We start from the raw sequence: 12945 nt of genomic DNA, 5'->3' as shown, positions 1-12945 counted from the left end.
TTCGTGCGGTGATCCTTCGCGCTTTGCATTTGAGTCATGCTAATTTGCTGTCAGTTCAGCTCGTTCGCGAAGCAGTGACATCCAATAATATTAAATGAATATTGTTAGTGGAATTATCTTTCTCAATACAGTAAAAATTCTAGTATTAGCGCATGTTGTCAGTTTACTGCGTTGTCATAACTCAGGAACAACCTCCAAAAATTAAAAGCCATGAGATTTAAATTATAGGGAAGTTACTTGATTCGATTTGTATACCCAGTTCCAGCTGTGGACAGGAGCGAGCAGTCAAAGTATCCATGCGTTGGTACCTGAGCATGAGGATGGTTGGTCAGATGTATCGATTCTTTGCTGACTGGCTGGCAACCATGATGGTATTCCGATACCACTATCTCGATATCAAGGTTCACTCACCAAACGAAAGCTTCGATGTTTGCATGGCAAAAGCTAATCTTGGAGTCCCCGTGATCCAATGGAGCCTTTTGCTACAAAACTCCTACTTGTTTTCCGGTCATTATTCACGTGCAGTTCAGGGACACAAAATGTTAATGGATTACTTGGATTACTTGGATTAAGTATGTATGCTATTATACACATCTATAAAACGACAACACTGAGCACCTAAGCCACAATCTCGATGCGTCTCTTGTTCCACTGATGGCTCAGTGCCTTCGCCTTGGGCTGTCTCTTCACCTCATCGTACAACCTCGCGGTAAGGTACTTGTAGATCCAAACAGAAGCACCGTTGTACACAATGCTGTGGTCGCTATCGGTGAAAGCAAACATCTTCATCTTGTCAGGCGAAACGCCAGAGCCAACGAGAAGATCAATCATGGCAGCCGCGTGCTGGTAGTGCACGTTGTCATCGCCTGTGCCATGGAGGACACTGAAGCCGCCGGCGATGTTCTTGAAACCCGATACGTCGTGCACGGCTGTCTCAAGGTATCCCTTCTCATTCTCGTCGAGAGTCTTCATGTAGCGCTCCGTGTACATGGAGTCGTAGAAGCGCCAGTCTGATACGGGAGCGGTGATGAGACCGAAGCTGAACACGCCAGAATCCGCCTCAATGGTCTTGGCTGTAAGATAACCGCCGTAGGACCATCCCCACATGCCGATCTTTTCAGGGTTGACGTAGTCGAACATAGAGACAAACTGCTCAGCAGCCCAGATCTGGTCGAGGGGCTCGAGTTTGCCGAGTTGAGAAGTGACCGTGGAGCGGTACTTGCGGCCTTGCATGGCAGCACCGCGGTTGTCGACGGTGTAGACAATGTACTGGAGCTCAGGGTCAGATGAGATGTACTGCTTCCAGTTGAGGGCCTGGAAAGACTTGAGGGCGCGCTGGGAGTTGGGACCGCCGTAGGGGGTGAAGAGAACAGGGTACTTGTTGGATGAGTTGAAGTTGGGTGGGAGCTGTTGCATGACGTTCAGGGTGAAGCCGTCGGGGTGCTCAAGCTCAAAGTAGGTGATGTTGGGGAGGTTGTACTGCGTGAGGTTCTGGTAGAACTGCTTGTTGTCGACAAGAGTACGCACGGGCTTGCTGGTCGAGTTGACGGTGTAGAGCTCTTGGTAGGGAACGTCAGGACCTTGGTAATGAAGGATGTAGTAGCCGCCGTTGGATGAGAAAGAAGCGCTCCAGTAAGCGGGAACGGTCTCATCAACGAGAGGAGTAAGCTTCTTGGTCTCCCACGAAACCTTGTAGACATGTCGCTCGGTTGAGTGTCTCTTGGCAGCCTGGAAGTAGACAAGCTTCTTGGCAGTGTCGATGTGAAGAATAGTAGAGACCTCCCACTCGCCGAAAGTGAGCTGAATAGCCTCTCCCCCGTTGACGGGATACAGGTAAATGTGGTTCCATCCGTCCTCATCGTTGACGTCGACGTAGTAAGTCTTGTTTCCCGAAGAGCTCAAAGGGCCGACGAAGGAAATGGATAGAGTATGCTCGAGCCATCCATCGCTGCCATCACGTTCACGAACCACGTTGGACTTGAGAGTCTCGGGGTTGACGACCACATGGGCATCGTGATCCTGAACACGGTTGAAAGCGCGGTAGATCAGAGCGCTGTGATCCTTGGTGACCCAAGCAACCTCGCCGATGATGAGCTCTTCAGGCTCAAAAGCATCGACAGGGACGGGCTTGTACTCGCCCGCAGAAACATCAAGGATGTTGAGCTCAACGGTTGGGTTCTTGGAGCCGACCTTGGGATAACGTAGGTCAAGCTCGCGAGGGTAGGTAGGGGCGACCTTTTGGTTATCCATGTAGTAAGGGATGGTGAATGTATCGACGCCAGTCTCGTTGAAGCTGAGGAACGCGATGAACTGTGAGTCAGGCGACCACCACAGCGCAGAGCGACTGCCGTAGATCTCCTCCTCGTAGACCCAATCAGGAACGCCATGGAACATATCTGGACTGCCATCAGAAGTGATCTGCTCGACCTTTCCATCACTGCCACGAATAAAAAGGTTGTTATCGCGCACAAAAGCCACAGCATCTCCATTGGGCGAAAACTGAGCATACTGGATATCGCCAACCTGGTCCTTGACAAGCGGCTCGCTCTTGCCAGACTCGACATCAAGAACAAAATAATCCGCAAAGTAAGTGTAGCGGTATTGCTTGGTATAGTTGGAAGCGGCCAGGACCTTCTTAGCGTCACCGCTGATCCAGTACTCGTGCAGGTCCTTGGGGAGCTTATCAGCCGTGACAAACTTGGTCGTCTTCTCGGAAACAATGTCCTCTAGAACGAGATCACCGTCGTCGCTGAGGACGATATAGTTTCCATCGCCACCAACGGAAGACCAGTCAACGCTCAAAGAAGACGGTCGCAATTTGGCGCTTGGGCTCGTCTCGTTGAAGGTGAGGAGGCGATCGCCCTCGCCAGTAGGCTGATGGGGCTGGCGAGGAGGATCAACAGCCAGTCCCAGAGGGGCAAAGGCCAAAAGAGTGGCCAAGATGACTTTGGCAGCCATACTCAACGATTCAACGGCTGACGTTGGAGGGAAAAGAATGAAGGTGAGAGTGGGATGAGACAGGAAAGAAGAAGAGAAGGTCGCGCATGAGTCTTAATAAGTTTTCCCTCAACGATAAACAATCAACTCCAACTTAAGCTTATACCAGGATCTTCGCGATCGACAAGGCCCTAGCGTGCTATCGCCTTCCCGGGACGGCTTAGATGTAAATACGGAGCCGGGGGGGAAAGGTCATAGACCTGCCCGTTTTGGACTATTTGGAAAAAGTTCCCCGTGTTATGTTGCACCTGCCAAGAGAATATGTCTTGGACAAGCGACAAAAGTTCGCGACGACATGAACGCGATAAGGGAACAACAAAGGCAGGTTGGTTTAGATAAGAGACGTATGACGTTGGGGATCTTAATTGACGCGACTCAACACCAAGGATTCTGGCATGACCCCTCTTTAAAGACTATCGTCATCGACTAATGGTACGCGGGACATGATTCTCCACATCAACATCCACTTATGTGTGATCTCAATCAGTTGTTCACATCTAAAGTAAGTTCTAGCAATAAGGAAAATAAATACAACTATCCAATGTCATCAACTCACAACTTGGACTCAAAACTACTCTTCCAATCAGGTTTCCTCTTCTCCAAAAAGGCCCCAATACCCTCTTTCGCATCTTCACTCTTCGCATGCAAAGCCATAACTCTTCCTGCCCATCGCACCGCAGTCTCGTACCCATCACCACCATCATCTCCGCTCGACGCCCCGATGCCAAGTTGTGTCCAGTAAGCCCATTTACCTACCGCCTGCTGCTGCGGTGACATAGCTGCTAGCTGTTCCACCACAGCCGATACACGACTCTCAAATGCATCGCTCGGCTGCGTTCCTGGTGCCAACTTGACCACGTCAACTGCACCAGTATATTCTGACGCTGCCACAGGTTCAGCAGTCGCAAGTAACCTGTATGTCACACCAGGCGGCAGACGTCTTGAAACCGCCGTTGACGGGCTTGTGCAAGGCAACCCGATCTTGGCTCCGGGCAGAGAAAACTTTGTATCGGGTAGCGCAATGGGAAAATCGGTCGTCATAGCAAGCTGGAATCCTGCAGCCGTAGCAAGACCCTGTATAGGACAAACCACCAGTACAGGACTTCTCCGGATCAAGCTCATGACTTCTGCGCAGAGACTAAACAGCAGCTTCACGTCGTCATGCCCAAGCTGCGAAAGTTCCTTCAAATCATGCCCTGATGAGAATACAGGTCCATCGCTTCGAAGTACGAGGATGTCCGGCAGACCAAGGCGCTCTTTCCTCCACTCGGTAGAGCTAACGAGCCAACCATACTTCTTCCAGATGTCCGAGGCAGTATCCCTTTTTCGCAATGCCTCTTCGAGGTCAGAGAGTATGGGCTCTTTGAAAGGCGGTAAAAGACGAAGCTGTCCCGACACAGGAGACGTCAGGGCTTTGGTGAGTTGAGTCTTGAGGTCTTGTAGAATCGGTAGACTCAGAGCGTTGCGCTTTGCAGGGTTGGAAAGGCGGATATACGCGACATTTGGGGGAAGTCTGGGAAGATGCATCTTCTTTTTCTTTCTATTTGCACTTTCAATATCTTGAGCTTCGTGTGACGAGAAAGACGCGGTCTTATTGCGATATAAGAACTGTTCGTGGTTGTTAAGATTGTCTCATGACTTGATAGATACCCCGCACGTGCGGCTGTTGATCGACCTCGGCCAACTCAAAGCCGCATGAACGGCATTACTAAACTCACCATATCACTATCTTCACTGAATTCATAGTTCGGAAAGGTAACATGAACGGAGCTACTCTATCCTCGCTTACGCCTTTGTCAACAGAAACATATCACTTGTACTGCTGCACGAGACAACACATCTTGTCATGTTTCAAGATTATTCAAATATATTAACATTTAGATTCCATATCATAAGCCAATCATACATCATAACGGTCCGACTCGTCATGAACAGGTCGATAAACAAAATAATCGAACTTGGCCTCTAGCGCGAGCCCGTTCACATCCGAAGCGGCCATTCCCACAAAAGCACCAGTGAAACTTCCATCATTTGGATGTCCTCCACACTCGTCCGACAAAAGCGAAGCGTCGTAGACAGGTCCAACCTTGGTCAGCTCTTGTCCTTCGAGGGCGTAGTAGAACTGCAGCTTGCTTCCTCGAATGGTCAAAGCGAGCTTCACCTTACCCTCATTGGGAAGCTTGACAGGGTCGGCAAAAGGTTTGTTGAGACGGCCTAGAGGGAAGGTCTCTTCGGAACGAAGAATGAGGAGCTCACGTTGTCCGTCAGAATGGGCTGTGACGGTGAGGTAGAAGAAGTTGAACCGGCAGTAGTATGCTGTTAGACCGGCAAATTGGCGTTCATCTTCGGGAGAAAATTCAATGACGGTCTCGGCATCATACGAGAAATGAGTTTGACGACGAGCAACGAGTGCTTGTTCGAACCATGATCCGATGGACTCGCGACCGATGAGAGCGAGTTGGCCATCTTTGATGTTAAAGATACGCTCAGGTTCGGGTGTTCGAAGCCATTGAAAGTCGCTGTGAAGAGTGTCCTTGAAAGTATATCGTTTCTCTTCCCAGTATGCTGTGTCGTCACGCTCAGCTGGAAGATCCACATATAAGCTTGGAACAGGGCCGTTCTTGATGTACAGCCAATCATCATCTCCCCAATAAGCTTCCTGAATGGCAGTCTCACGACCCAGTACCGAGCGTCGTTTCTGGGTAGTAGGCCGGCCTGTCAAGTGCACGACATAGGTCTTGCCATCTGGTGTCTCAACGATCTGCCCATGCCCCGCTCGTTGCAGCGCAGCATGGGGCGCATCCTTCGATGTGAGGATGTGCTTCTGGGGGTGCACTTCGTAAGGACCCCAAACGTTACGAGATCGTGCGAGCGTTATGGCATGAAAATATCCTGTGCCGCCCTCTGCGGTCGAGAGGTAGTACCATCCGTTGCGCTTGTAGATATGAGATCCCTCAACAAATGCTAGGTCTGTTCCTTCGAAGATATTCTTCCTGGGTCCAACAAGCTTATTGGCCTTGGGGTCGAATTCCTGCAGAAAGATGCCAGAAAATGTTTGTGGACGAGAGCGATGATCCCAGGTCATGTTATTAAACCACTTCTTGCCGTCGTCATCATGGAACAGCGACGGGTCAAAGCCCGAGGAATTAGCATAAACGGGATCTGACCATGGCCCTTCGATAGACGTCGCAGTGACGATGTAGTTGTGGGCGTCTTTGAAAGAACCGTCCTTGCGTTTTACATCGGTGTAAACGAGCCAGAACTTCTCCCCGTCGTGACTCAAACAGGGCGCCCAAACACCGCAGCTATCGGGCTCACCACGCATGTCGAGCTGGTTCTTGCGCGTAAGCGGGCGTACGACAAGAGTCCAGTTAGCGAGGTCCCTGGAATGGTGGATCTGAACACCAGGGAACCATTCAAAAGTGGATGTGGCGATGTAGTAGTCATCGCCCACGCGGACGATGGAAGGGTCCGGGTTGAAGCCTGGAAGAATGGGGTTTCTGACTTGAGGCATCTTTATGGATAGTGAAATGAGTTGAGTTGGGTTGATAAAAAGAGATGCGTGATTTGTGAAGTGGTCTTATACCACTTGTGGTGGTACAAGGTATCGTCATATCATTTAGGCTAAATGCATTCCGTGGAGAAGCGCGGGGGTTGACTGTCAACCTCCCCTGTCCTGTCAAATCATGACAGACAATATTTCCCGGCTTGGCGGGTGAGAAAGAGCCTAGAAAAAGCTGAAATGAAAAACAACAATGGAATAAAAAGCTCGTTGTTTTAGTGATCAAGGTTCATATCGCCTTGAATGTCCATACTTCCTGGAAAGCTCTCCCAGAAACCCTGCGTAGCATCGGCAAACGTGGCGTACATATTACTACCGAATGCAAAGTCCGTGTCGAACAGGTCAATATCGGCTGGGGCAATAAAGTTGAGAGGGTCGGTGTTGAAGTCTACACTTGTGCTTGATGCAGCTTGGTCATTCTCGCCATCTGTCGCGCTCTGGAGGCTTGTCAGTCTGGGGACTTCCAATATCTGTCATGTTGGCTTACTTGTTCATCAGTACTCTCAGCGTCGGGCTGGCGTACAGGATCAGGCTGGAGAGCGCCATAATCGATGATCGCGTTGCGCATCTCTCGTCTTTCACTTGGCGTCACTGCTAAATCGCCGTCGGTTTTGATATTACTATAAAATATTTGCATTGCCTTGATTTTCTCGCGCTATCACCCGTTAGACATCGTTTAGTTGATCAAGATTCTCAAACTCACCCAGGTATCGGCCATTGGCCAAGCTTGTCGCATATCTTTCAGGAATAGAAGACCTTCCACAATGTGTTCCCGTCGTTTGTCGATTTCATGGGGTGTATCTCCAGGATTCGGGAAGTGATAAAAGTAGAGCATCGTTCCAACAGCTGTGTAAATGGTAAAGCCAATCCACGGGACAAGGCCTCGAAGAAAATACAGACCAAAAGCGCGTATCTCCTGCAGCATATCGCACACTTGCTTGGCCACTTGTACAAGCTCTTTGCTCGACCATGTTGACCATTGATCCCAGTCCTTGTCACCCACCCTGGCTCTCTGCATCTCGACCTCGGGTAGGTAAGACCGGTAGAGGAAGATGACGCTCATGAAATAAATGCAGTGCATGTAACAATAGGCCTGTCCCTGGTTTGACACGCTGTGTGCTCTCAAGAGGAAAAGCTCGTAGTGAAGGCGTTTCGGCAAGGAGCTCTTCCAAACTTCAAGACGGGTAAGCAGTATTTGAAACTCAGATTGAGGCTGCCATGGAGGGACGTTGTTGTCATGCCGCGTACAGGCCCATTTTGCTACAGCTCCCCAGACATCGGCTACGCGCATGCTGTAAGCCACGATGCCCAGGCTGCCTTTGACATGAATGCCCATTGCTGTTCCTGCTTCGTCTGGTACTGAGCCATCTAGCCTCTCGCAAACGACCACTTGGCCAAAGTTGAAACTCTCAGAGTCACAAGGAAGTTGTATGCGCATGTTGCTAGCTGCGAGCATCCTGTCACGCCCTTTACCTCCACTCAGGAGGCTATCCATAAGGAAACATGTCCAAGCCGTACGCCGTCTTTCTTCAGCATCGATGAACTCGTCGCGTGTTGCTGAGGGAGGTAGTTCTTCGAAAAGACCAAGTACTTGGGCCATGCGAACAGCCATACCGAGATAGACCCAAGCACGTTTGCCTTCGCCAGCACCCCAGGAATGGCCTGTGAGCATGAGTAGGACTTGAGCGCGGTGGACACTGGGTTGGTCAACTAGAGACAGCACCTGAGATCTGGCGTGTGCAGCAAACGTGTTGCTTGCTTCAACCTGGGTTGTGTATCCTTGAGGTGCCGCCTGGGAGAATCTATGGACTGTCAGCATAGGCGTTAACCAGCGCTTCCAATAAACGCGTTACCTCACTGTGATTGCCAACATGGCCCAGATAAGTAGTGGATCAAGCCTTCTTTCTCTTATGGCAATGAGGAGGTTAGGGATATGATGAAATGACCACTTATAGGAGCATCTCAGGTAGCTGTTCTTTACCTCATCGGTCAAGAACCCAAACGGATCAGTTGTGGTCAGATCTCCGGCCCGCACGACGGTCGGGTCTGCGCGAAGGCCATCATTGTCTCGATTTTCAGCTGTGAGCCGCTCTAATCGGCTGCGCCTGAAGATGAACGAGGTGCCCTTCGGAGGAAAGATACATTCATCGCCTCGGTCGCGACAGCGCGTGCAAGGCGGGCCACCTGAGTGGATACACTGCGGTTCGCACGAGAATCAGCGGCCGGACAACATACATACAGATGGCTTAAGAGAATTGTGGGTATTTTACTTTGCGTTTTGACGAGCGACATGCGCCGCATGCTATTGACTTCTTCATCGCTGGTACTTATGGGGACGGGAAGCGGTTTTTTGTTCCTGAGGTTTGGCATCTAGCTGGTGATAAGATAGCTAGAGATAAGATAAGAGCTGTGCGATAAGCGGCGGGAAGATGTAGGGTAGTGCAGATGCAGCTACCAGGAGTGTAAGACATAAATCCTTGATTACAATATTTTTACTATAAAATACAGTTATACTCATACCAATAAATAGTGGTCTTTGTTCCAAGTCCCTCCGGGTGTTGGTGGGCATCTATTCTGGAGCTGCAACTCGCCAATTGTGTTCAACAAAACACGTTGAATTTTTTACAATGATCGCACGCCATTTGCTGTCAGCCATCAATTTCCTGGATACATCCCAAGAAAACAGTAACTCAAATGCCAGAACAGCAAGGTTCGAAGCCTAAATTAGCCATTCATTGACAGGTTGGAGTCTGGAGTTGTCCGCATGTGAAAAGCTTGATTGATCTGTGACTCATCCACAATGCTGCCTAGTAACCAAACCACTGGATAAAATATTTAAAAGCACACCGCGCCCCGGTTGATCCAACCACACTTTCCCACTCGAGGTCACGTACACAAAAACAGCAACTCTTGACCTCGACCTGACTCCCGCCTCTATTGTCAGATATCAAATACTGTCAGCCTGTATTCGAATTCAAGAGTGCCACCATGGCTCCTCGCACCTTCTTGAGCCTCCCCCATGAATTACGACACATGATCTATCGCGAGTACTTCACTCTCGACAAGGGCTACGCTTTCCAACCTGGATCTGGCAAGCAACTTGGATCTGGTAAGCTGGGCACCTTCGATGGTGAGCCTTTAGACCTGGCCCTTATGTACACCTGCCGGTTTATCGCTTCCGAAACCAAGGACATGCCTCTGACTTTCAACACTATATCCTTCTCGACAGTCTATCGTCCCGAATGGCGTAAATGGGCTGGTCGCTTCGATTATCTGCTAAATTTCCAAGAGGAGCAGCGATTTGACCTGTTGATTCACATCAGCCGGTTTGTCACACCAGAAATGTATTCTGAAATACGCGCCCATTTTCCTTGGTTTGTTCCAATGCTCCGAGAGACCAAACGACAATCTAAAGCCTATCGGATCCCCGAGAGACTCAGATACAATTTTTCTTGGGATTTTATCGACATTGTCAACGCCCCCAAGCTCCCATTTAGGGGAACTCCCCCATCTAGATCCGCTCTCTGCTTTGCGACTGATTTCACCCTGCGACTACTCGCCGAGGATCCCAACCCAGGGCTTGCTCGAGAAATCCGGCATGCTACAGGAATATGGGGCCGCCCTACTAGGTTAACTAGGTTGCTCGATGAAGCCTTCACCCCCTGGGATATACCGGAATGTCACGATCTCAATACTGCCGGTGAACGATTGGAAGACAATCATATGTGGAGCACTATGTGCAGTTGGCGGCAAGAGAGTGAATGCAAAAAAGCTTACCAATGCAAATTCCGCTTCTCCGCTGCTTCGGTTGCTATCCGCTTTTTTAAGCACCTGCCTGCCGACAAACGTCAGTGCATCAGGAACGTGGTCATCCTCGAAGATCACATTGCCGCAGGCCAGCAAGAGCGTCATGCTGTCGGACTGATTCCTTTCTGCAAAGAGAACTCGCGGCTGAAGATAGATCTTCGACTCAACATGGTTGGGAACATATTTCAGACCCATGTCCTAGGCAGACATACCGACTTTTGCTATCTTAATATCTGTTGGGAAGATGATCCGTCTCATCTAATTTCTGAGTTTCTGGGTATGGATGTCCATGAGATCAGCAGTCGCTGGTTTACTGAGGCTTTAGCCTTGAAGGATGCTGGAATGCCTAGTGGCTCCTTTACTTTCACACTAGATGGGGGGCCTGCTATCGATCTATGTTCCGAAATTTTCCAACAAGATGTCCTTCGAAGCGTCTCTATATCGAAGGCAGCGGGTAAGTGCTTCCCCAGCCCACCAGACACGATTCCAGGAGACGACCTTCCGTGTTGGTTAAACCCTAGCCCTATACAGGCTTTTGAACATTTGGTCAATCAGACGTCATTCCTGCGATCGAACTTCCACCCAGGTAGTATGTGGAATGTGGACAAGCTAATCGCAGACCGTCCTGGATACAATCTGGACCAATGGAAGCATGATCTCTTTCTTCGACAAGGCTACAATGTTCCGGGATCTATCTACATCCCACCCACGGACTCGATTGTACTTGACAATTTCGAGATACGTCCTCTTCCCCAACAGCCCCTAAACAGAACTGGTCGAAATCGAAACCGCCGCCGAACTGGAAGGAGAGGCTAGATGATCAGTGCAACACATGGTCAAAAGCCTACTGATGCATCAACGGAAACATATCTTGGTCGAATGAAACGATGGACCCGGGACAGCCGCAGCTGAGGTTGTATCCTCATGAGCTGACATTTATCATCTGCTGTTGACATGTATACTTAGTATTCAGGTAAGCTGATCCCTTCTAATTACAGTCTACATTGCTTACTCAGTACCAATACAATCTCAATTCGTTTAACCCGTCCCTAAATAAAGTAACTCACAACTACTGTTTTCATCGATTCGCCTGTTACCATAAAACCGGGTGGGCTACCCTCACCCGCTGCCTCATTACATCTTGGTGAGAGGCATGGTACCGGAGGAATCCAGATAAGTATTGTTAGAACAAAAGTGACAATGTCCTACTAACCGTTGATCGCTATATCTCAACAACCCAGTATACGGTAACATTAATTACAGGAGGACTCTGCGTAATACAAGCTCAGTTCCCAGAGATACTCTAGAGGCTTGATACCTTGAACAGTTCAATTATTCTTCTCTAGCGTTATGAGTTTACACTACACTTCTTCACGCAGGGTAAGCTGGGGTACTTTCATTGACAAAATACGACCATGTATCATAACTCCTGCGATCTACCTCTATATGTCTATAGTCCCAGACTCCAGAAACAATTCTAAGTCATTTATTTAAACATGTGACTTTTGTCAAACCGCCTGCGCCACCACCAATCCCACACGCTCCACCTCCTCTGTCTTTCCCTCATGTCTTAACCTCTCCTTCATTTCCGCCTGCCTGTTCAGAAAGCTCAGGTACGTTTGCCACCCGACTGCCACAACACCATGGAACAAAGGTCGCCAATCAATGCTCAGAAAAGAAAAGCTAAAGGCTGTGACCATAGGCCATAACTTGCACGAGTTGACAATGCTCGTTGGAACCGTATCCTTGACACGCTCAATCGTGCCTGAGAGGTTTTCGCCAGACAGCAAGGCTTGCGCGCCAAAGAAATATGTGTTGAAGATTGGTGTAAAGACGGCCTGACCCACGGCGACTTTTGTGGCGAGGGACAAAAGACGTGACGAGTAGTTGAAGTTATGAGAGAGGAAGAGGAACCTATTGGGTCAGTATCGCACTCACTCATCCGATGCTCATGAATCAACTCACCATTTAAAATTGGGTATCGCAGCAACACCACCAATAATAGCGTTCCTCACTGTCCTTTGAGGATCATACTCGTTATCGCTAACATACTGCGCACTCAGATCCGCAGCAATGTAAATGACGATGGCTGTAGCAACTTGCGTCCTTAATGGATTCTTAGACTGCGCCCTCGCATACGCCTGCGCAGCGGTGGTAAGGGGTCCAAGACGCTGCCACAGCGGTAATGGCGCAACGGTGCTGGGGACAGGGATGGCCTCCTCTATTTTCTTTGACGACTGAAAGCGGCGCTGTAAGTGAGACAATTTAATATTAATATTTGAAGCGGGCCTTTTGAAGGCTGTACGCAAAAGATGTATCGTCATAGTGAGAGTAAATGTATATAATAATATAAAAATAAGGGATGCGACAGAAATTGGAGTTGTGAAACTGCGAAATTAAAGATGCGATTGTTAGCATTTTTAGTCTGAGCGGCCGAACTCGGACGGCAAGGCCGAGGAAGGGAAGATCTTTCTTTAAGGTGCCTAGTCTACGCCCTTTCGGGTAAAGAGATCGATAAGATAGGGATGGGGGATCGGCATCTGTCGGCTATCAAGTGCGGAATCAGAAATGGTAAGTCT

General features: G+C 49.3%; 5 protein-coding genes across 5 annotated transcripts; 1 reads left to right on the top strand and 4 right to left on the bottom strand.

Moving 5' to 3' along the window:
* Positions 1-618: 618 nt before the first annotated feature.
* On the bottom strand, positions 619-2958 carry B0J16DRAFT_373704 (dipeptidyl peptidase IV N-terminal region-domain-containing protein; the record flags this gene model as incomplete). The annotated part of the gene is made up of 1 exon (XM_046130534.1): positions 619-2958. The coding sequence occupies one exon, from the start codon at positions 2956-2958 to the stop codon at positions 619-621; it is 2340 nt and encodes a 779-aa protein (XP_045981621.1).
* A 591-nt stretch (positions 2959-3549) lies between these two features.
* B0J16DRAFT_356871 (glycosyl hydrolases family 43-domain-containing protein) lies at positions 3550-6511 on the bottom strand (the record flags this gene model as incomplete). Its single annotated transcript, XM_046129506.1, has 2 exons — positions 3550-4533; positions 4904-6511. 2 exons carry the CDS (start codon positions 6509-6511, stop codon positions 3550-3552), a joined length of 2592 nt encoding a protein of 863 aa, XP_045981620.1.
* Positions 6512-6774: 263 nt separating this feature from the next.
* On the bottom strand, positions 6775-8860 carry B0J16DRAFT_356870 (fungal-specific transcription factor domain-containing protein; the record flags this gene model as incomplete). The annotated part of the gene is made up of 5 exons (XM_046129505.1): positions 6775-6996; positions 7047-7214; positions 7263-8361; positions 8413-8756; positions 8795-8860. 5 exons carry the CDS (start codon positions 8858-8860, stop codon positions 6775-6777), a joined length of 1899 nt encoding a protein of 632 aa, XP_045981619.1.
* Positions 8861-9446: 586 nt separating this feature from the next.
* B0J16DRAFT_162914 (uncharacterized protein) lies at positions 9447-11528 on the top strand. The gene has a single exon (XM_046122238.1). It carries the CDS (start codon positions 9548-9550, stop codon positions 11180-11182), a length of 1635 nt encoding a protein of 544 aa, XP_045981618.1. The 5' UTR covers positions 9447-9547; the 3' UTR covers positions 11183-11528.
* Positions 11529-12943, bottom strand: B0J16DRAFT_162913 (uncharacterized protein). The gene is made up of 2 exons (XM_046122237.1): positions 12332-12943; positions 11529-12280 (listed from the first exon to the last, which is right to left on the bottom strand). Exons 1-2 carry the CDS (start codon positions 12688-12690, stop codon positions 11875-11877), a joined length of 765 nt encoding a protein of 254 aa, XP_045981617.1. The 5' UTR covers positions 12691-12943; the 3' UTR covers positions 11529-11874.
* Positions 12944-12945: the final 2 nt, after the last annotated feature.

Source organism: Fusarium flagelliforme (genome assembly GCF_020744385.1).
Source record: "Fusarium flagelliforme strain FIESC 12 MPI-CAGE-AA-0113 chromosome Unknown B0J16scaffold_5, whole genome shotgun sequence".
Taxonomy (NCBI): Eukaryota; Fungi; Ascomycota; class Sordariomycetes; order Hypocreales; family Nectriaceae; genus Fusarium; species Fusarium flagelliforme.
Note: the sequence above shows the minus strand (reverse complement) of the source record. Positions and strands in the feature narration are given on the sequence as shown.